The sequence below is a fragment of the Simochromis diagramma genome, unplaced genomic scaffold, assembly GCF_900408965.1.
Source record: "Simochromis diagramma unplaced genomic scaffold, fSimDia1.1 OVJJ01000293.1, whole genome shotgun sequence".
Taxonomy (NCBI): Eukaryota; Metazoa; Chordata; class Actinopteri; order Cichliformes; family Cichlidae; genus Simochromis; species Simochromis diagramma.
The window spans coordinates 7880855-7905631 of NW_024386801.1; the positions used below are offsets into that span (position 1 = coordinate 7880855).

A 24777-nucleotide genomic window follows, 5' to 3' on the forward strand; every position below is an offset into this window, starting at 1 on the left:
CTTCACTACAGTTCGGGGCGTGCCAGGATATGAAAATGAAAGTTTGTTTTTTTCGTTTTTACCAGGACTTTGGCTTTTCTTAGATCTGCATGTGGAACAGCTTGAGGTGAGTAGCAGCCAGCGTTTTACTTTTCATCCTCTTTCCTCACAGATGCTTTAACTCCAAATCAAACGATAGCTCCAGTTTGCAATGAAAAGTTTTTCAGAACATTTTTTTTTAACTTGTTCACAACAGGAAGAGCATTTCTCATTGCTCATTAATATTGGTGTCATTTCATTCCAAGCATTTTTTTTCAAACGTACGTTTGAAAAAAAAAGTACGTTTGAAAAAAAAATGGCCATTTTGGAAAACGGCATTTTGGAAAACGAGTGCCTACAGTTTAGAAGTTGGAACAAGTTTTAGTTGCGTTTGTTTTTGTGGTCTTTTTGCTAACATGATTTCACTGTCGTCATATGCGGAATAGACACACTAATTATCAACGATGTAAATGGGTACTGTAAAAGATAAAGGGAAGGGAATTAAAACAATTTGTGGAGGGGACAGCGGTCTGTCAGAGAAGTAGGAAGAGGAACACACAGAAGAGTGCCGAGGGTAGAAGCAGCCCCCCCTCCCGCTTCTTCTTCCTAGTGCCTACACTGTTAGCCTTTGCAGTGATTCATTTAGCAGGGTGTTCCTTTTTTCTCTTCTTATTCTTTCTTATACTGGACCTTCATTTGTTTTGTATAAGGTGGTACTTTTTAAGACACCTCTGCCTAACTACAGTGACCTAACCTAATAATATGCTCTGGTCGTCATTTTACACAAGTTAAGGTGTCACATCCATGAAACCTAGACCACTAACCAGCATCAGTCCTACAACTTCACTCTCAAAATTAATAAATCCTGGGACAAGCAGAAACTGTATTTTTAGCGGTGCATTTTGTTGCAGGCCAGACTGCTATTAAATGCACTCTCCTAAAGAAATCATTCCTTTGTAGCACCACTTCGTCTTGGTTCAGAAGAGATGGCCTGGATATACGTGATAATGTAACACATTATCACAGTTTAGCGCGTTGGGTTGTGTTTTTAAAGCGATTGTTACGTTTTTAAAGCTTTGTAATGCGACAGGCGCGATAGCCGACACCACACCTTCACCTGACGTACAACGTGACGTATGACGCACACGTCGGGTATTCACTTTCAAAACAACAATGGGGATAGAAAATATTGCTCGAGGTGGTTAATGCTCCTTTCGCTGGTTACCAACCACCATTAAATAACAAGAAGAAGAAAATATTGATCTGCTTCTCTTAGTTTTGCACGTTTAAGCCGCAATTCAGACTCAAACAAAGCTGCAAAGCAGGAGAACAACATGGCCATCAACTATTCTGTGCCACAGATCCAGTTCGCTGCAGCACAGAGTGATGATGAGACCGTTAACATGTGCAAAAGTAGTCAGAGGTAACTGGATGTTCAATCGGATTAAATGCAAGGTTGATTGGATTATATCTGAAGATCATATGCTATTAGTGATAACTCTGCTAGACTCCAAATTGCTCGTCCATGCGGGAGTATCTCAAAATTAAATGAAACCACTTAACACTTCTTCCCTAAAACGGACTGACATGGGACACATTAAAGTTGGATCGGAACCAGCTAATCAGTCTGAAGGTAAGTGTTTTATTCACTTATTCGAGAGAAGTCCGAAATGCGTTCTTATTATTGTTAGTTTTGACTTTCAAGCTACCCTACCAGGATATTTTCATTCAAATGCTAAGACAAAATGTCAATATCTATGAATGTGAAGACTCAAAAGACTAGTTAGTTAATAGTTGTCGATGGATTTAGGAGACTTGATAAAAACTACCGAGGTTGCGCCCAAATGCTTAAAGCTGTTAGCTGGTCGGTGTTTTCAGGTGTGCTTGTACTACCTGTACGGTGCGGGGTGCTGACTTAGTCAGGCTAAACCAGTTTAAGCGTCAAGATCAAATGTCTTTTCATTTTTGTGCACTGCTCACTTGTCTTTACTGTGCTTTTTGTCGGCACACATTTTCTGTTTATTGAAGCCTTTTATGAATAAGTTTGATCATGTAAAAACTGGGAATTGCTCCCTATTGACAATACTCTTATTTATTTATTTATTTATTTTTTGCATTGCATATGTCATTTAGGAACGGTAATTGGTCTTTGAACTTTTTGCAACTATGTGTATTTGTAAATTTTGTGGCTTCCGTGCACACAAATTTATATTGTTCAGTTTGCATGTTAAAAGCCACAAACATGTAGGTAACTATAGGTTTTCTTGTGTAACTGAGAACTGTCCTGCCACTTTCAGAACATTTTCTGCCTTTCATTCACATATGCCTAGGAATCACAGAACAAGAAGGGAGACCACTGAGGAGAACTTCTGTAAGTTCACTGGTTACCTCAGCTGTCAAGTTCCTGGATGTGGGTATGCTGCAGGGTTCATCTTTTAGTGAGGACATATTTGTTGAAATAGCCATATAAAGTAGCTTTTCCAATGATCTCTCTTTTTTCAGATGGCAACAGACCTTAAACGTGCATCTTGTGAAAGGTTGCTAAGATCATTGTGGACATTATTCACTACTAAGAAGCATCAAATCTAGAGTTGAACATGTTAATCGAGATAATACAACACATAGACTTCATCAAACAAAGAGAACCAGGAATGAGGAAGACTGCAGTCCCAACAGTAATGCAACCTCACCTAAAAAAGTTAGATGCCTTGTGGATAGCTATGGCTGTATTCATTGGCAGCCAGTTGAACTTCCTGAGGGGGAAACGTCAGCTTTTTAGAGGAAAAGAAAGACATCGTGTTAACAATTTTTAATTCACAAGGACCTGGAGCTTTGGAGAGACCTGATGTGGATGACTTCATGTGCCTCACATATATTTCTCAGCGGCACCTTATTAACAGTTGTCCCTCACTTTCAGTAGCTGAAATTCAGGAGCAGTGGCCATTCTTGTTTACTCAGAAAGGTCTTTCGAATCACTTTCACAAACTCACAGGTATTGATATCAGTGAGCGCTTAAGTCAGGCCCTCATAACCAAAGGCAGAAGGATTGTTAACTATTTCTCCACCCAGAAGCTCAGATTGAACCTTGGAATAAGGACACTCATCCAGCAGATAGAAAGTGAGGAAGTTTTGACCAACAACAAGGTTGGCACAGCAGCCATACTTGTCATGATGAAGTATTAAAAGGAAAATGAAGACTCCCTCTTTGTCTTAGCAGATGTAAGCTTCTTTCATACAGCTCTAGGTTTAATGCTGTTGCTTGCTGTCCTGTTTTTTTTCCGTTACATAAAATGTCTTGGTCCTTTATCTGGCAGGAAACATCTACCAGTATGTCCCTTGTAGCAGAGAGCAACCTGCCAGGCACTCCAAAGCTGATTATGCTTGGTAAGAAGTCATTTATGAAATAGAGCTGATTAGACCATATTACAATTTCTGTTTGGCACAGGAGCTTTTCGTGGAGACAGGTATCCGGTCTCTGTTTATTTAGCTCACATTTATGTAATTTCCTTTATAAACCAAGGTTGTTGGACATGCGTCTCGGTGAATCCAGCAAAGTAACAATATCAAATTTCACATTACATATTACTGATCAACATGGTAGTCTAGCTACACTAACAGCAGAAATACTGAAGTCAATACTGTAAAGTTTAACAGCAGCACAAACTATAAACTCCAAAATAACCATACAGTTGATGGAACTCCGGTAATTTAATTGGGCTGACTCTTTGTTAGGTGTGTTTAATGTGCAGAATAATTCCCAATTATGTACAATTATAATATGGTAAAACGGACTAGGCCATCAGACTGCTGAACACGTCATAGACACCTCACCTTCACTTACCAGAACTTCAACATTCAACAGTCACAACTTTCCTCCAGCGGCTTACTGAATTTGAGTGGAAAACTTCAAATTAGGTAACTGTTGTTGCCATTTATAGTTAATTTCTTGTATAATTTAAGTGAACAATGTGTTGCTACCTGTGTCTCCACAGACGATCCATGGCCCATGCTTTCTGGAAATCTACACGAGGCGAACAACAATGAAGACAAGCTCTTTCGTCATCTTGCAACAGTTTTGATTTTTTTTCCTTCTTTTACCCATTTGTTAAAATTTATTTCAGCTACTTACACTTTTATTTTCACACGTATTGGCTCACCCTACAAATCAATGACCTCAGTCCACAAAGCAAGGTCAGGGTTCAGTGCAGGTCAGTCAAGTTCCCTCACATCACACATGCTCATCCATGTCCTTGTGGACCCTGCTTTGTACATTGATTCTGTGGTGTGAGCCAGTATTTTGGACAAAGTGTATATAGAGGCAGAAGTGTGGGGCTTGATGTTCTATTCATTTCAATTTAGTTTATTTGTATGGTGGCAACAAAATGATTGCCAAGGCACTTCACAGTGTAGGTTTAAGACCCTACAAAATATAACTAAGAAAACTCATCACTTGAGCATATGTCGTCTGTTATGATATGGATATGACATAATATCGTTATTGTTTGTACAACCATCTAAGAAAATACATGGGTTAGATGGTTTAGTAAAAACAAGTGCTTCCTCAATCAAAATATGTTTTCAGTTCTTTTCAGTTTTTGATTTTGGAAATGTGTATTTCTGCAGAGGAAAATCAGACCTGAAATAAAAAAGTGATGTAAAGCACATGAATTATATTTTGTCTGTGTGTGTGTGTGTGTGTGTGTATGACACAAATATATTAATTGGCAGCCAGTTGAACTTCCTGAGGGGGAAATGCCAGCTTCCTATATATATATATATATATATATATATATATATATATATATATATATATATATATATATATATATATATATATATATATATATATATATGCATTTTTTATTTTTTTTAAACAGTCTCTTACAATATGTTACTGTTTCCTGAAATTACGGTAAATTACGACCTGTTAAACAGTAAATGACTGCCTGTAGGAACACGGTATCCTCTAGATGTATATTTTTGGTACTGATGTGATGATGCGTGATAACGGTAAGTTACTGGTAAATATATTGCAGTTTATTACCTTGCAGCGTGCTTACAGTGACATACCGGGAATAAACAGTATGTCACTGTACCGTTTATACCAATACACCAATACCAATTTCTGTGATAAGAAATTGGTATTTCTTATCACAGTATGACGTTACTTTGTTGACATAATTTACGACATAACGGTATCTCACTGGCATCACTGTCGCCAGTAAGATACCGTAAAAAAGGCTACAGTGCGTTACCATAATTTGTCCAAGAGTATTATACCACAACAGCAAAAAACAGTATCATCCTGCAGAACGGTAACCTACCGTAACACGGCGTCACGGTATGACGCTGGCAACAGTGACGCCAGTATGTTGCCTTAAAGTGGAGATGAAAAGTCTAACAGTGTAGTCTAGTTTTTTTTCTTTCTAGCTTCTGCAAATTCAGAATACACAATTTCAAAAATGTTGTGAGAAGTGCACCAGTATTATTAGAAATTGGAAAATGTGTGTCAGTGTCTTGCTTCCAGCTGCTTTCATGTTAGTGCAACAACAAAGACTTCTAAGGTGTTGTAAAAATACTCATAAAAGTTTCTCTGTGTCATTTTATTATGTTTTAAGGTTTTGTACCTGAGTTCAGCAGGTGATGGAACTGCAGAGACCTGACATTGAAGCAGTTGGAGACGAAAGCTTGGAGAACTGGCAGTTAATTGACTCCGGTGGATTTGGTCAAGTCTTCAAGGCTAGACACAAGAAGTGGAGGTGTGACGTGGCCATTAAGCTACTTCAACATGCTGCTGGGTAAAATTAGAACAGAACTATTTCTTAATTTTTATACTTCCAAGTACATCAAATAGTCCTTTCCTAAAGCTTTTTGCATTTTCCTTCCAGCACTAGGGACACAGAACTGTGTGAGGAGGCTAATCATATGGCCAAAGTCTCCTTACACAGTTCTGTGCTGAGGCTTTATGGAATATATAGGGGATGTCCACCAAATGGAGGGCAGAACATTCAGTTGGGAATTGTTATGGAGCTCATGGATAGAGGATCTGTTCAGACCCTGCTGGAGACTTTGTCAGGTCCACCACCATGGCCTCTGGCCTTCCGCTTGGCCTACGAAATCGCTCAAGGAATGAACTTTCTCCATGAGAAGAACATTTTGCACCATGACCTAAAGCCAAGCAATGTACTGCTGGATGATGACCTTCATGCCAAGGTAAAGTGCTATCCACTCAACTCATTAGTTTATACTGATGTAATTGTGTTATTTTATTTTTTTCCTTGATTATTTTGCAGCTGGCAGATTTTGGTCTGTCCAGGGTTTCCACCAGTGTTCTGATGAGCTCTGAAGAAATGTCCACAGTGAAAGGAGGCACATGTCAGTACATGCCTCCAGAGTCTTTTGATCCATCATATAAGCCTGTTCGTAAATTCGACATATACAGGTAAACATTAAAAGAATAGTTGTGGGGATTTATGTATGATTCTAGATTTTACCTTAAACACATTGTGTTAATTCCTTCTCTTTCTTTATCTTGTAAAGCTATGGTATTCTTCTGTGGTCTATTATTTGCGGGAAAAAGCCTTTTTCAGGTACAATGAATGGATTTCAGTTACTTATCATTTTCCACATATTTGTCTTTGTTTGTATGTTTGTTTTTCCTTATAAGTTTCCAGTTTATTGGTCAAATATTTGCCCTTCTTTTAAAAAAAAAAAAGTTTTCATTTATATTTTATGTTTTACATTTAATATAACTATTATCAAGGCAATGTGAGGCACTTCCATAAAAACATTCTCTCGTTTGTGCTCATGTTTTTTAATGGAAGTCTTTATTGTATTTCACACAGATGCTACTCTAGCTCTTTTGGCACTGAAGATCCCAAAGGGGGACAGACCTCCCTGTAAAGAAATAGACCAGACAAAGGCAGAAGGGCTGAGAGAGCTGGTCGGCCTCATGAAGAGGTGCTGGGATGGAGATCCATCCCAGAGGCCAGACTTTGGAGGTATGTGTTCACTACCTGTATTAAACACTCTGTATTAAACAGCCCATTTTTATATGTGCACGAAACCACTAACAATTAATGAACTCTCTACTTTTCGTACATTATGCCTTTTAAACATGGACCATGGTTTTGTTTCAGAGTGTGATGAAATCACTAAGGATGTGTTCTCAAAGCACAGGGCGGGGATTCACCATGCAGTCGGACAAGTCATGAAAAAATTGGTGCAACTCAATTTATAATTTCAGAAATGAACTAATAAAGTAGTCAACAATTTCACTTTTGGAGGGAGCACTTTTATCAGACTTCTTTGGGTACTGTTTACTTTCCTAGGATTCACAACATGGTAATCAATATCCTGACACATGTGGTCCACTCGGTGTTAATCATGAGATGCCAGGTAGATTCTTCAGTACGGTTTGTCACTTTATTCTCAGACTTATTCCTTTCTTATTAACAATGAACATCATACAGATATTTCTCTTTTTTTCAGGACAGTCAGAGTCAAATGATAAAGTTGATGGAAGAACTGAAATGCAGGTATTTAATATGCACTCACAAATTTACCTCTCACAAAGTGAAAAGAAATGTTATCAAGTCTTTCTCAAGTGTTTCTTGATCATTTTAATTACACGTTGCATCATTAGACAGAATGAATGATCTTATTAGTTGATTTTCACATTATGCCACATGTGACTTGGACACAAGTAGGAAGGATTCACAATCACAATGTACTGTAAAAATAGATATTAGTGTAAAGTTTTAGTTCAAGAGTAAAACTTGATAATAGCAATTAATGGTGAAGACTTTTATCAGACTTCTCTGCGTTCTGTTTATCTCTCTGGTCTAGAATATGCAACTTGGTCATCAAGATTCCAACATGTCACGTCCATCTGGTTTCACTGCTGAGATGCCAGGTTTGTCACTTATGTTTATTCTAGGGTTTAACGCAGATTAGGGTTAGGGTTAATGCGTTAATGCGGATAAATCCCTTTTTAACGCGTTAACGCTGACAGCCCTAGTTTATTCTCATACACATTTCTTTCTTATTAACAAGAAACATCAGAGATATATATTTTTCTTTTTCAGGACCGACAGCATCAAATGATACTGTGGACATCCCATTGCAGGTATTTTTTATTTGGACTTTGTCCTTTGCCTCTCAGTTCTCAGGGTGACTTCATTTAATCAAGTCTCATTTTGATCAGAAGATACTTGAGAACAACAAAACCAACTTAAACATTTGTACGTAAATATTGTTATGTATAAATACATGTAATAAAGTTTGTGCTAAAGAGGATGGATGTTTCCAATTTTTACCTCCCTCAGAAACAAAGTAGGCAAACCAAAAGCTGTGTTAAATTAAAAAGATAAAACATAAAAAAATCATCCTAAACAATCAAAAGGATTCACAGTCAAATCAGATGTTTGTGTAGTTATATAGTTAAAGAGTAGAGACCAAATATATTTTCTTTTCTTTTTCCAACAGAATAATGTGAGCAGTTCTGCTAGAAATCTGACTGAAAATGAAAAAGGTGTGTATTATATATTATTTCACAGTCAAATTCACAATTTTATAATGATATTTAAATACATGCTGTTATTTTTCTTAATTTACAATCAGCAAAATTTGTTGATAAAAACAGGGCAACGTTAATCAAAGAAGTTTCTGAAGTGCTGGCGATAGCAGAAGAGCTTGGAGACCTGGTCCATCCTGAAGCCTATTCAAATATTCGAGCTACACCGACAAGTCAAGATAAAATGAGGGAGCTCTTTCAAAGAACACTGCGTTCAGGGGGGTGGAGGGTCAAAGCAGCCTTCTTTGATGCCCTTAAAAAACATCATCCAAAACTAGTGGAGAGGCTTGGTATGATTTGCTCTTATTAAAAAGGTCAAATATGGTTTAACATGTATAACAAGTTAATAGTTTCTCCTTTATTTTCTGTAGGTGGCTAGTTCAAAGGAAGAGAAAGAGGAAAGAAGGAAGAAAAAGAAGAGACAATGGTGTCAATCCTATAATCATCCCATTTACTAGGGATGAGTTGGACACCCTTATCAGGATCCTTTGTACAGATTTGTATACAAAGTGAATGACACCGGTTTCCTAGACAGACTGTCTTTGTTGTCTTGTTACTAAGAATCTTCACTCTAAAAGAAAGAGGGATGTGAGAGACAAATAAAAATCCAGCAAGCAAGAACACGCCACACCTATTAACACCAGCTGAAACAGCAAGCCATCATGGGATATGAGTGAATACTCCTCAGTTTACTTAAAGAAAGGGGTTTGCTTAATGTGTGACACAGATCATTGTCCTATTGTGCTTTGCAAGCACTAGTTCTTTGTGCTTTCAAAGGATTGTGTTGGACGTTAATAGTCTGCATTAAAAAAACATTTTAATTGGGCTTTTTAATATTTTACTGTTAAACCTTCTTACAAGGACCTGTATTTTATCAACATGTTTAGACATAAAAACTAAAATTGATATGTATTTGCCTACTCAGTGGAATTGCTTATTTTGTACTCTATACACAGATGTTCTGCTGATTTTACTTTAAATGATCATCTGTCTCTCTGTTAATGATAATAAACTCGTGCTACCCATCAACCTCCTAGTAGATGTACATGTTCCAGGTCTGATTCACACGATTTTGGAAAATTTGACCTCTGACCTTGATATCACATTCAAAGTTAATTAGATTTGAACTTTTGGTTGGTGAAATTATAGTATGAATGAGAAAACTTGACCTCTGACCTTGACATCGAGGTCACTGAAATTAGAACTCTTCCAAGATTTTTAGTAGCTGCAACTATAGTTTGAATTTCAAAATATTATGCCACCTCATTTTTGAGTTATTGCATTCAGAAAACTTGGGTCACCACGCCATCCGCCAGGGGAGTATTGACAATACCCATCACAGGAGTGTGTGAGGGTGCAGCTCAAGCGTGAAGGAGTCTTTGCATCGACTATATGAACATTTCTGACTCACACTGGAATAAATTGGCCGTGGATAAATCAATGAAATGTTTAAAACCAGTTGCATGAATCATAGTGTTAAAAGGGCTCTGCGTCAACCAGCAGAGCACTGTAAATCCCTTATTAGTCATTAAATCTTTGGAGCAGCATGTGATTTATGTGACAGTGCAATTATTTTGTTTTTACTAGAAACAAACAAGCTGTGAAGAAGTTATAAACTTGACTCTCTTAGTCAAAAGCATAAAACTCCAAAGTAAAGTCCTGAAGTAAAACAGTTGTTTTATTACATGGAAATGATCGGCCAGCTGAAAAATGTTGAAAATTCAATCAACTAGTGGGAATTTTCAAATTAATGGCTCCAGTAGGATAGACATGCAATTACTGGCACTTGTATCCACTTTTGAAAGATTGTTTCATTTCTCTGACCCACTACAGTGCTTCACGTTGTTACACCAAAACTACCAAAAATAAATGCATCCATATAAGTGACTGCCTATGACTGTTTTTCAATTTTTCTTTTCTTTTTTCTTTATTATTAAGTCGTTGACCAGATCATCATCTATACCCAGGGGATGCTATACCCTGTATTTACGGACTTCCAAAGATCAACAAAGATCCCACTCAGACCCATTGTTAGCAGCATAATCTAAGCTACCTACAACATTTCTAAAAATCTTGCCACCATCCACCCTTGTGGGGAACCCCCCCCCCATCACATCAAAAAACTCCACCGACTTCACCAACAAGGTCTAGAAACTTACAGCAGCAAACTTTGATACTCTAATTAAACACTTTTTATAGCGGTGGTTTGAAGCCTTAAAGGTCATGATTTCTTTACGTGTAAAGACGTGCATGCGTTTTTGTTTTGTTTTTGGCGAAAGAAAGCATTTTTTCAGCAAAATATTGTCTCTCAAAAAAGTTATAACCAACTGTTCATACCAGTAATACTGTCAATACTCGCTCATTACGTTTAATGTAAGCCCCGCCCCTTCACTACAATTCGAGGGAAAATGAAAGTCGGAACGTCTGTTTTTTTTTTTTTGTTGTTTTTTTTTTAACACGGCTTTGGTTTGAACTAACTCTTAGATCTGCATGTGGAACAGCTTCAGGTGAGTAGCAGCCAGCGTTTTACTTTTTTATCCTCTTTCCTCACAGATGCTTTAGCTCCAAATCAAACGACAGCTCCAGTTTGCAAAACAATACGCTACGAAATGTCCCTCAGAACTTTTCTTTCTTTATTACTTGTTCACAACAGGAAGACCGTTTCTCGTTGCTCATTAATATTTTTTGTCATTTCCTTCCAAGCATTTTTTCAAACGTGTTAGGACATTTGGACACAGTATTATCAACGATGTAAATGGGTACTGTAAAAGATGAAGCGGAATGGAATTAAAACAATTTGTGGAGGGGACAGCGGTCTGTCAGTGAAGTAGGAAGAAGAAGACACAGAAGAGTGGTGAGGGTAGAGCCTTACTGGCTGTATAGGAGTTTAGTCTCCTTTTTTTCTTTCTAGCTTTGGGAAATTCAGAATCCAGAATTTCAAAAATGTCGTGAGAAGTGCACCAGTATTGTTAAAAAGTGGAAAATGTGTATCAATGTGTTGCTTCCAGTTGCTTTCATGTTAGTGCAACAACAAAGACTTCTAAGGTGTTGTAAAAAATACTTACAAAAGCTGGGTTTATTCTCCTCACTGTGTCATTTTATTATGTTTTAAGGTTTTGTACCTGAGTTCAGCAGGTGATGGAACTGCAGAGACCTAAATTTGAATCAGTTGAATATGAAAACTTGGAGAACTGGCAGTTAATTGGCTTTGGTGGATTTGGTCAAGTCTTCAAGGCTAGACACAAGAAGTGGAGGTGTGACGTGGCCATTAAGCTACCTCGACATGCTGCTGGGTAAAATTAGAACAGAACAATTTTTTCTTTCTATACTTCCAAGTACATTAACTAGTCCTTTCCTAAAGCTTTTACATTTTCCTTCCAACACTAGGGACATAGAACTGTGTGAGGAGGCTAATCATATGGCCAAAGTCTCCTTACACAGTTCTGTGCTGAGGCTTTATGGAATATATAGGGGATGTCCACCAAATGGAGGGCAGAACATTCAGTTGGGAATTGTTATGGAGCTCATGGATAGAGGATCTGTTCAGACCCTGCTGGAGACTTTGTCAGGTCCACCACCATGGCCTCTGGCCTTCCGCTTGGCCTACGAAATCGCTCAAGGAATGAACTTTCTCCATGAGAAGAACATTTTGCACCATGACCTAAAGCCAAGCAATGTACTGCTGGATGATGACCTTCATGCCAAGGTAAAGTGCTATCCACTCAACTCATTAGTTTATACTGATGTAATTGTGTTATTTTATTTTTTTCCTTGATTATTTTGCAGCTGGCAGATTTTGGTCTGTCCAGGGTTTCCACCAGTGTTCTGATGAGCTCTGAAGAAATGTCCACAGTGAAAGGAGGCACATGTCAGTACATGCCTCCAGAGTCTTTTGATCCATCATATAAGCCTGTTCGTAAATTCGACATATACAGGTAAACATTAAAAGAATAGTTGTGGGGATTTATGTATGATTCTAGATTTTACCTTAAACACATTGTGTTAATTCCTTCTCTTTCTTTATCTTGTAAAGCTATGGTATTCTTCTGTGGTCTATTATTTGCGGGAAAAAGCCTTTTCCAGGTACAATGAATGGATTTCAGTTACTTATCATTTTCCATAAATTTCTCTATGTTTGTGTGTTTGTTTTTCCTCATAAGTTTCCAGTTTTCTGGTCAAACAATTTTTGCCCTTCTTTGTCAAATTAAATTTTAATTTAGATTTCATGTTTTACAGCTAATATAAACATTATCAAGAAACTTCCAAAAATACACTGTCTCATTTGTGCTCATGTTTTTTAATGAAAGTCTTTATTGTATTTCACACAGATGCTCCTCTAGCTCTTTTGGCACTGAAGATCCCAAAGGGGGACAGACCTCCCTGTAAAGAAATAGACCAGAGAAAGGCAGAAGGGCTGAGAGAGCTGGTTGGCCTCATGAAGAGGTGCTGGGATGGAGATCCATCCCAGAGGCCAGACTTTGGAGGTATGTGTTAACTACCTGTATTAAACACTCTGTATTAAACAGCCCATTTTTATATGTGCATGAAATCACTGATAATTAATGAACTCTCTACTTTTTGTACATTATGCCTTTTAAACATGGACCATGGTTTTGTTTCAGAGTGTGATGAAATCACTAAGGATGTGTTCTCAAAGCACAGGGCGGGGATTCACCATGCAGTCGGACAAGTCATGGAAAAATTGGTGCAACTCAACTTATAATTTCAGAAATGAACTAATAAAGTAGTCAACAATTTCAATTTTAGAGGGAGCACTTTTATCAGACTTCTTTGGGTACTGTTTACTTTCCTAGGATTCACAACATGGTAATCAATATCCTGACACATGTGGTCCACTCGGTGTTAATCATGAGATGCCAGGTAGATTCTTCAGTACGGTTTGTCACTTTATTCTCAGACTTATTCCTTTCTTATTAACAATGAACATCATACAGATATTTCTCTTTTTTTCAGGACAGTCAGAGTCAAATGATAAAGTTGATGGAAGAACTGAAATGCAGGTATTTAATATGCACTCACAAATCTACCTCTCACAAAGTGAAAAGAATTGTTATCAAGTCTTTCTCAAGTGTTTCTTGATCATTTTTATTACATGTTGCATCATTAGACAGAATGAATGATCTTATTAGTTGATTTTCACATTATGCCACATGTCACTTGGACACAAGTAGGAAGGATTCACAATCACAATGAGTGTAAAAATAGATATTAGTGTAAAGTTTTAGTAAAGAGTATGGCCTTTATGGTGTATCCTTTTATCAGACTTCTTTGTGTTCTGTTAATTTCGCTTGTCTAGGATATGCAGCTTGATCATCAACATTCCATCACATCGAGTCCATCTGGTTTTACTGCTGAGATGGCAGGTAGATACTTCACTATGACTTGTCACTTATGTTTATTGTCATACACATTTATTTCTTAACAACAAAAAACATCAGACAGATGTTTTGTATATCTATATATTATTTTCTTTTTCATGACCGCCAGCATCAAACGATACTTTCGACATCCCATTGCGGGTAGTTATTTGGAAGCAAGAAGACACCATAACTATTATCGACAACTGAAACAGCAAGCCATCATGGGATATGAGTGAATACTCCTCAGTTTACTTAAAGAAAGGGGTTTGCTTGATGTGTGACACAGATCATTGTCCTATTGTGCTTTGCAAGCACTAGTTCTTTGTGCTTTCAAAGGATTGTGTTGGACGTTAATAGTCTGCATTAAAAAAACATTTTAATTGGGCTTTTTAATATTTTACTGTTAAACCTTCTTACAAGGACCTGTATTTTATCAACATGTTTAGACATAAAAACTAAAATTGATATGTATTTGCCTACTCAGTGGAATTGCTTATTTTGTACTCTATACACAGATGTTCTGCTGATTTTACTTTAAATGATCATCTGTCTCTCTGTTAATGATAATAAACTCGTGCTACCCATCAACCTCCTAGTAGATGTACATGTTCCAGGTCTGATTCACAAGATTTTGGAAAATTTGACCTCTGACCTTGACATCACATTCAAAGTTAATTAGATTTGAACTTTTGGTTGGTGAAATTATAGTATGAATGAGAAAACTTGACCTCTGACCTTGACATCGAGGTCAGTGAAATTAGAACTCTTCCAAGATTTTTAGTAGCTGCAACTATAGTTTGAATTTCAAAATATTATGCCACCTCATTTTTGAGTTATTGCATTCAGAAAACTTGGGTCACCACGCCATCCGCCAGGGGAGTATTGACAATACCCTTCACAGGAGTGTGTGAGGGTGCAGCTCAAGCGTGAAGGAGTCTTTACATCAACTACATGAACATTTCTTTTTCTTTTTTTTATTTTTTATTTTTTTTAAGTGAGCTGAATAATTTCATTCGTGCTATTTTGTACATGGCTGGCAATTTTTTTTAAACATAATATTGTTGCACATTTTATAACATATGTTATGTTTTTATATTTAAACAGTTCCTTCGAATGTAGATTTTCAGGAGCCAAAAAACAGAACAGACTTCTTGAGATGTAAGTAAATTTTATGGTTCAGAATTAGTACTCAAGAGCAACATTTTAATGTTATCTAAACAGAAGACATTTATAAATGTATGTTGTGGCTGTGTTTTCAGATGCCTGCAAGCTGTCCTTTGATCTTAACACAGTTTATAAAGAGCTGGTTTTGACAGATGGGAATCAGAAGGTCACCCGGAAGAAAACAACCCAGTTTTACCCAGATCATCCAGATCGCTTTGATGGCTACTCCCAAGTTCTGTGTAAGGAGCCTCTCACTGGTTTCAGGTTTTACTGGGAAGCTGAATGGAGTGGAGAATTTTCCATAGGGGTGGCTTACAGGAGCATCAGCCGTAAAGGGAAGAATTCACACAGCCTGCTTGGCTACAATGACAAGTCTTGGAGTCTCCTTTGCTCAGACTCTGGTTACTCTGCCTGGCACAACAAAGTAGACAGAGACCTTCCTGGTGCTGGTAGGGCTACACACATTGGTGTGTACCTAGATTATCCTGGAAACACAGTGGCCTTTTACTCAGTGTCAGGCACTATGACACCTATCCACAGATTCAAAGCTCAGTTTACCGAGCCTTTGTATGCTGGCTTTGGTGTAGGTTCCTCAGTTACCCTCTGCCAGCTAAAACAGCCTTATTAACTAAAAAGTGCAAAAATTACCCATTACCAGTAAAGAATTTACACCGATACAATATGTAAATAATAATGACATACATTGCAAAATACAATATACTACCAGTTATACTAGCAAAATACACAGGATACAACAACAAAATTTACACCAGGAAAACTTCGTAGTAAACAGTTGCCTGTTTACAACAAATGTGGACCAAGTTTGGGGCAACGGGGTCAAATTATCTCTGACCACACCCAGCCACAATCTTTCCTCTGGCTTAGTCTGGTCAGAAGGTGATCTTTTGCACATGTAAACTGATATCACTGGAGTCGTGGATACATCTCAAAATCACTCCTGCAAAGTAAGAAATTGAACCACTGGTCAGCACGGGACGTTAAATTACTCTGAATTATAAATGCGTTTTAAGGTAAAACTTTCTAGAATTAATGTATTAAATGTAGAAATGCTATAAATCTACAAATATTTGCTTAGAGAAAAATACTAGGGTTAGATAATATTAAAAAAAAAAAATCTGAATTTGTCATTTGCTAATATTAGGGGCAGTCTGTCAGTCATTAAAAAAGACAGATACACGTGTCCTAAGCATAGCATGTGCTACATTTTATGTTATAACAGCTTTTATTATTATTTGGTATTCATTGCTGTACTTAAAAACAATCAATTTTACATTATATTTAGCGAAAGTGCTGTGTCTTTGTTATTGTTTTGTTTCTGTGTGTTTGTTTGTTTGTTTTCTAATATCTTCTTATAATAATTTATCATCCGCTCATGGAATTTCAAATGGACACTTTTGTTTTCTCTGTTTTCCAGTAAATCTAACCAGTCAAACCAGTTAATCTAGCATCAAAGGATGCTAACAACTGAAGTACCATTTTAGAAACGAATGAAGTATTTGTTTTCATTTCGAACAATATGCAAGTCATTTGTAATGTCCTCTTAGATAACATTAATCACATAAATAATAATGTTTTGAGAGGAAATTAATTAATATGTTGCATCATACAACATCTCTTACAGCAGTTTTTTCATGTGGTTTACAGGGACCTCATTCAGTAAACAAAAAGTCTATTTCTTTTTCCTCTTTTCTCTCTGATGCTCTCTTTGGCTTTTTCTGGTCAAGGATCTGAGTGGCAGGAGAACATTATCAACAGAGGGAAAAAAGAAAGATAAACTTTCTCATTTAATAATAATGATTACCTTTATTGTTCACTGTATATTTTTTTAAGCTATTACCTTTAACTTCCAATTTGGGTCATAGGACACGCATTCAATTTGCTTAGATGATTTGCATGACAAATTACCCAAAGGTACAACAAAACAGACATGAAGCACGGCCATATCCCCATATGCAAATGTTCAAGCGTTAGAGGCAATCAGTCATCACACTACTCTAGAAGTGTTATCAAATGCTACACTGTACACATTTAGTCTAATAATATTTGTGGTCTTATTACAAACTTAACTGCTATAGTAAGTATTGCAGTATTGTATGCATGACATGTTTATTGTGTGCTGCAGTGTAAAACCTTAAAAGAGACCTTACAAGTGGTTGTGGGTTTCTGCAGACATGCCAAATTAAATTAGATAGTCTGAATGCATACAATGCAGTCAACAATATCCTGGGTCTATATGTATATGTATATGTTATTTGGCAAATATCAAAATGAGACAGAGGCACTTTGACACCATGTTCTTCTAAGATATAGCTAAGATATACTTTGTCTCTATTCCTTCATTCTACATCCTTTTTGTAAAACTGACATTACTAGGCTGATTCAAAGCATTCATTTTGCCATTGGTCTTCTGACTTAATCTATATTGAGTGTTATGTTAACGTTGTCCACCTTGTTATGTTGCTTGTACACAGTGGTGCATAGTTGTTTGCTTGGCTGATTGCCTCTGTTTCTTGCATGTACTCTATGTACACATATTCAAACCCTTTGCATGTCTATGTGGGTTTTTTCTTTCAAAATGTGTTTTTGTTCTTTGTAATGATATTCTATTGCTATTCTATTGAAGAACAATAATACACTGAAGAGATGAATGATGAAAATCATGCCGATTATTATAATTTTATAATTGCTCCTTTTCCATTGCATTGTTTCATTGCTGATGTTCCTAGTGCCTTTAACATTTGCATAAGCTTATTTTTAATAACTGGGTTTCTACAGCTCCTTCTCTACATTTGCGGGAATGGAAAATTCTTCTGTTTTAGGAGCTTTAATTATTTTTAACAACATAAATTCATTTAGATCATACACAGGACTGTGAATGATCTAAATATTTCAGTATGAAGTAAACTGTTTTGTTTTTGTTGCTGTTGTATTTCGGTGGCTTTTTAAAAATAAAATTGCTGTTTCTAATGTAATGGCATGCAAAAATGAAAAACAAATGGGAGTATATTTGTGTTATGGCCACTCGATGGCACTGTTTCTAAACTGCCAGTACACTGATACATGGCTCTTTTTTTCTAGGCTTCAACATCACCCTAACTAGAGGATCACAATCTGCACATATAAACATAACCCTTATTTAGTCTGCTTCACATATAAAACAATGACATTCTGACAGGATAAGATGAAAGCTCTACTTATTTTATAGGAGAGTGTAGCTGTCTCTGCTTTGTTGGTGTTTCCATCTCCAATTAACAATGACTTAAGCTTGGCAAGCTGAGAAGCCAGAAGCTTTTTTTCTTGTTTATGCATGCACAGTATGGATAAACCTCTGGTCTTTCATAGTAAACTGATGGAAGCCCAGCATGTAAGGCAAGCTGCCACTGGATCTACTTTTATTACTCTTGCTGAAGTAATGACCTCACAGCCCCTTGTTCGCCACTGGTGCTAGTTTCAGTCATTGTGCAAAGGTACTGTTTATAAGGGTGGGGAAACTTGCAGTCAGCTAAGACTGAAGAAGTCGATTGGATGACGCTGCGTCCCTTCTTTTTTTTTTTTTTTTTTTTTTTTTTTTTTGGCCTGTCCCGTTTGGCTCTTTTGCCATCAGAATTGTTGTCTAAAGGCAAAGAAAGATGCCCAACGGATTTACTTTACCAAACTGACCATCCCAGCCTTGCCGTAATGGTCCATTTGATTCACCTTTTATTGTTTATTTTATTTTCACTTACTGAATACGGGACAGACTTGACTGGGGGAAAGAAGGGGAGAAAGAAAGAAGGAAAGAGAAACAGCTGAGAAGAGGGACGGGGGAGAAGGGCAAAAGACAAAAACCAACAGAACGGGCAGAGAAAAAAAAATGCATATATCAATCACCTGGATCACCTGCTGAGAAAGAAAAAAGAAAGCAAGCAGAAGAGAACAAGAGTAATAGAATAAACAACATCACAATGATATATGGGAATATGACAGTAAATACTAAATGTTAAACATTATTGTGCAGCACATAAGATCAACAGAACACAGTGTGCTTTGAGGTAGGAGCCAAAAAGGGTGTAGTTTGTGGGTGTGATCACCCGTGTGTACACCTGTGAGCATGGACGCGCTTGTTTTTTGTTTTTTAAAAGGTTCCTTCATGTAATAATCTGCTAGAGGGTGTGGGGGGGCCACAGCCCCGTCCTCCAGGGCGTGAAGCTGGTGTGGAGGAGATCAAAACTCCAGACATCCAGAGGCCCCCAGAACACAAGAGACCAAGGGAGACTAACAGAGGGGCAGCTGCGCCACTGTCCCGGAAAATGAGGGAGCTCTTTCAAAGAACACTGCGTTCAGGAGGGTGGAGGGTCAAAGCAGCCTTCTTTGATGCCCTTAAAAAACATCATCCAAAACTAGTGGAGAGGCTTGGTATGATTTGCTCTTATTAAAAAGGTCAAATATGGTTTAACATGTATAACAAGTTAATAGTTTCTCCTTTATTTTCTGTAGGTGGCTAGTTCAAAGGAAGAGAAAGAGGAAAAAAGGAAGAAAAAGAAGAGACAGTGGTGTCAATCCTATAATCATCCCATTTATTAGGGATGAGTTGGACACCCTTATCAGGATCCTTTGTACAGATTTGTATACAAAGTGAATGACACCGGTTTCCTAGACAGACTCTCTTCGTTGTCCTGTTACTAAGAATCTTCACTCTAAAAGAAAGAGGGATGTGAGAGACAAATAAAAATCCAGCAAGCAAGAACACGCCACACCTATTAACACCAGCTGAAACAGCAAGCCATCATGGGATATGAGTGAATACTCCTCAGTTTACTTAAAGAAAGGGGTTTGCTTAATGCGTGACACAGATCATTGTCCTAATGTGCTTTGCAAGCACTAGTTCTTTGTGCTTTCAAAGGATTGTGTTGGACGTTAATAGTCTGCATTAAAAAAACATTTTAATTGGGCTTTTTAATATTTTACTGTTAAACCTTCTTACAAGGACCTGTATTTTATCAACATGTTTAGACATAAAAACTAAAATTGATATGTATTTGCCTACTCAGTAGAATTGCTTATTTTGTACTCTATACACAGATGTTCTGCTGATTTTACTTTAAATGATCATCTGTCTCTCTGTTAATGATAATAAACTCGTGCTACCCATCAACCTCCTAGTAGATGTACATGTTCCAGGTCTGATTCACAAGATTTTGGAAAATTTGACCTCTGACCTTGACATCACATTCAAAGTTACTTAGATTTGAACTTTTGGTTGGTGAAATTATAGTATGAATGAGAAAATTTGACCTTGACATCGAGGTCACTGAAATTAGAACTCTTCCAAGATTTTTAGTAGCTGCAACTGTAGTTTGAATTTCAAAATATTATGCCACCTCGTTTTTGAGTTATTGCATTCAGAAAACTTGGGTCACCACGCCATCCGCCAGGGGAGTATTGACAATACCCATCACAGGAGTGTGTGAGGGTGCAGCTCAAGCGTGAAGGAGTCTTTACATCAACTACATGAACATTTCTGACTCACACTGGAATAAATTGGCCGTGGATAAATCAATGAAATGTTTAAAACCAGTTGCATGGATCATAGTGTTAAAAGGGCAAAAGGGCTCTGCATCAACCAGCAGAGCACTGTAAATCCCTTATTAGTCATTAAATCTTTGGACCAGCATGTGATTTATGTGACAGTGCAATTATTTTGTTTTTCTTGAAACAAACAAGCTGTGAAGAAGTTATAAACTTGACTCACTTAGTCAAAAGCATAAAACTCCAAAGTAAAGTCCTGAAGTAAAACAGTTGTTTTATTACATGGAAATGATCGGCCAGCTGAAAAATGTTGAAAATTCAATCAACTAGTGGGGATTTTTAAATTAATGGCTCCAGTAGGATAGACATGCAATCCTGGCACTTATATCCACTTTTGAAAGATTGTTTCAGTTTCTCTGACCCACTACAGTGCTTCACGTTGTTACACCAAAACTACCAAAAATAAATGTATCCATATAAGTGACTGCCTATGACTGTTTTTCTGTCTTTCTTTTATTTTTTCTTTATTAGCAAGTGTATTTTTGCATTCATAAACTCTGTTTCGTAAGCCTGAAACTCCTTGCAGTACAGAACTGCTGGTCCAACATACAGTTAAATGTAAGATTGTAAGATAAATGATTGCTTAGAATAACTTTCATTGCCACTAAGTTAGAGCTCAGTTAGTGTCATGTCATTTTGAAAGGGAAGTGTAATTAGGGGCAATAAATTTCATGGTATTACTAGTGCTGGATAATTCTGATGTATTGTGACTTACGACTTAACCCATTTGCATAGACTGGGTTGCAATTCTTTTACTTTGCACATATTGTCGGTCACTGAAACATGTTTGAATAACCATTCCTTTGTTAAATCAAAGCTTAAGGCACTGGCTCAGAATGGGTGTCCTTTTCATTTTTGCAGTTAATTGTAACAAAAAGTAATTAGCCATTAATGACACTCTGGATGCCCCTGTAGTTATCAGTAGGGTTCCAGTAAAAAAAAAAAAAAAAGATTTTAAAAAAATCTGTAATTTCTAAATTTATAATATTTATAATTCTTTTCAGGTAGAGACATCAGTAAGTTTAGAAATGAACACCACACAATGCCAAGTGTATTTCACCAGTGATAATTACTGTGAATCATTGTATGTATGAGCAGTGAAATTAAGAAATTTACTGTGTTTTAAGAATGTAGCTTTCATTAAATCCACAAAAACAATAGATTCCACGCTTTCTGACTGTACTTTGAACTGATGCATAATTAATATTATTACAAAAGGCCAGAAGTTGTCTATATTTTTTAAAGGTCTTGATGCATGCTCGATTATCCAGGTAAGGACATTTTTCATTTTAAGATCTAGCAATCCTGTGCCTCACTCAGAATCACACAACTCAGTCATGACAAATGTGTAGCCGGGATTGCCAGAGGTACAATCTTTGTGAGAACACTTTTGACAGACAACACATAGAAGCCATACGTCTTTGGGTCAGCTATTGGTGTATGTCGAAACAAATCATTTTGCAACAAGCAAACACATTTATATTACCTTCAGTTTTTAATAAGCATCTATTTATTTAACTCACTAACATTGTGTGAGCTTTCAATACAAAAACACCCCACCACCACCAACATGAAAATTTACTCTGACTCACAAAACCTACAAAATACTTCCTCTATTTAAAGGCTTGTGTGTTTTCCACAAACTGACCATTGCAAAATGGGAAGCTTGCCAGGTTAAATGGTGAGCTGTTAACAGAATCCCACAGTGCTGTGTAATGTGCCAGACAATCCCGGTCTGCAAAAGCTTTGTTCTGTTTAATTTTCGTTTGAAAGAAATAAGTTCACAGTTTCCTTTTTCTCCATTGTTTTTATTTCCTTTCTTTTTCCACATGGTGGCACTAAGTCATCTATACAGAATTAATTAACGGTGCTGTAAAGTTAGAGCGGACTATACCATTATGCTTCTTTTGTAAGGAGTGACAGTGGTATCGAGAGGCTTCTCTATTTTTTTGGAAATTAAGGTTCATTCAGGCAGTTTAGTTATCACCTTAATTACTGCAGACAAAAACACATTTTCCTTCCAAGCTGCCAACCTCGCCCCGCCCCATCCTCCCTCTTGCTCAGTAAGTAAAGATGGGAAAGTGAAAGCTAGAAAGTCCATAGCTTGGCCACAGCTTTGGTTTGAACTTTCAAATCTGGAAGTGGAACATCTTGACAAAAAGGTGAGTAGCCGCAAGCATTTTAATACATTTTTCGTTTTTAAAACATAAGCCATTTTCCCTTTAAAAACCCCCACACGTAGGAACATGACAAAGAAAATGACGCATGATTGTCTACAACTTGAGGAAGTTTGTATTTGTATTTGTGGTCTCAGAAGAGCGAGTATGAGTAATCTAAAAGATATTTAGAGACCGTGATCTCTGAAATCGGAAAAGATTTCAAACAGTTTGTGAACATGGAGGACCCTGCACAGAACCGCGGTTGCACAGACGTTCATGTTAAAATGCAGACAAGACAAGAATATATAACTTATGAATAATCTATGCAAAAGTTGTGAACATGGAGGAGTCTGCACGATAAACACGAAGGCAACAGCCTGCCAGTGAAAGAGGAAGCAGTAGATGTAGCTTGCTCTGGTTCGTTCCCTGCTAAAAAAAAAAAACGCATGGAAGAAAATTTTGCATCAGTTTGTTAGTGTACTGATAGTCTAGTTAGTTTGCTCATCTTTGATAATCTGTGCTTTTCTGTATATATGAAATTAATTTTCGTATTGTAACTGAGCCCTTACGGTTCCCTTTGATACATAATAACAGTTTTATCAGACGTCCTGCGCACTTTATACCTCTCTGTTCTGGGATTCCAACACGTTCTCACTCCCAAAGCGTAACATTTTACGCTAGGTGACAAATCGTCACCATATTACGTTTTCGGCTACCCACCACGTTCCTAAATGACGACCTCGGAAAAAAGAGGAAATATGAGAACCGCCTGGACTCCATCTACACATGTTCACTACGCATTAGCAGTCAGTGTACTGTTTGTTTGTCACTCGTGTTTTATTCTGTATTCTTTGCTTAATGATCGTTGGATTAATATTTCTAAACAGCCAAATATTTGTGCATGTCTTTCTACTCTGTTTTAAAAACGTATCATGGTACTGCTGTAGTTATTGAGTATAAACTAAAAGTATGTCTTATTTCCCTTTGCCAACAGAATTATATCAGCAGTTTTGCTACAAAAATGAATGAACATGAAAAAGGTGTGTATTATTTATTATTTCACAGTCACGTTCACAATTTTTATTCTATGATTTTTAAATACATGCTTTCATTTTCTTCATTTACAAGCAGCAGACTTTGTTGATAGAAACAGGGCACAGTTAATCCAAGAAGTTTCTGAAGTGCTGGCGATAGCAGAAGAGCTTGGAGACCTGGTCCATCCTGAAGCCTATTCAAAGATTCGAGCTAAACCGGCAAGTCAAGATAAAATGAGGGAGCTCTTTGAAAGAACACTGCGTTCAGGAGGGGTGAAGGTCAAAGCAGCCTTCTTTGATGCCCTTGAAAAACATCATCCAGAACTAGTGGAGAGGCTTGGTATGATTTGCTCTTATCAAACAAGTCAAATATGGTTTAACATGTATAACAAGTTAATAGTTTCTCTTTTATTTTCTATAGATGGCTAGTTCCAAAGCAGCTTTTGCATTCCTGCATCTTTTGGACAGAAGCGTCAAAGACCTTTCCTGCCCTTTTAAAACCAAACTTGAATCTTTTGTGAAAAATATGTACTGGTATTATATTTGATACATGAATTTTTTTGAGTTTTTGAAACCTCATTAGTGTGTTTTTTCCCCCCCCTAAAGACCTAAATAGACTGCACCCAAAATTTCTAAACTAACTGCTAAAAAAAATGACAGAATTAGCAAATATGATACAATTTAAAATCAAATGTGCCAATTTCTTCTTATTGTTTTATAATTTGTCAATAAACAGTCCCGTTTTTTTAAAAAACCAGTATTCTCTGGGAGTTATTTCATGGTTCAGGCTTTGGATAGTTAATATAGAAATATCTTATATGCATATGTTTTGGTCCATATATCATTTATTGACATTT

General features: G+C 37.0%; 1 protein-coding gene across 13 annotated transcripts; it reads left to right on the plus strand.

The window, feature by feature from the left end:
- On the plus strand, positions 1-24673 carry LOC120729716 (receptor-interacting serine/threonine-protein kinase 3-like). Of its 13 annotated transcripts, XM_040025529.1 has the most exons (15): positions 130-3237; positions 3333-3402; positions 5637-5816; positions 5907-6231; positions 6312-6460; positions 6559-6608; positions 6864-7019; positions 7158-7240; positions 7350-7416; positions 7510-7556; positions 7867-7933; positions 8106-8146; positions 8503-8551; positions 24015-24260; positions 24342-24673. In XM_040025529.1, exons 3-15 carry the CDS (start codon positions 5662-5664, stop codon positions 24347-24349), a joined length of 1443 nt encoding a protein of 480 aa, XP_039881463.1. In that variant the 5' UTR covers positions 130-3237; positions 3333-3402; positions 5637-5661; the 3' UTR covers positions 24350-24673. The 13 variants fall into 13 exon arrangements, with proteins under 13 accessions (XP_039881464.1, XP_039881475.1, XP_039881465.1 ...); XM_040025530.1 differs by lacking the exons at positions 130-3237; positions 3333-3402 and adding an exon at positions 1-106; XM_040025531.1 differs by lacking the exons at positions 24015-24260; positions 24342-24673 and adding exons at positions 8641-8883; positions 8965-9622 and having other exon boundaries at positions 126-3402.
- Positions 24674-24777: the final 104 nt, after the last annotated feature.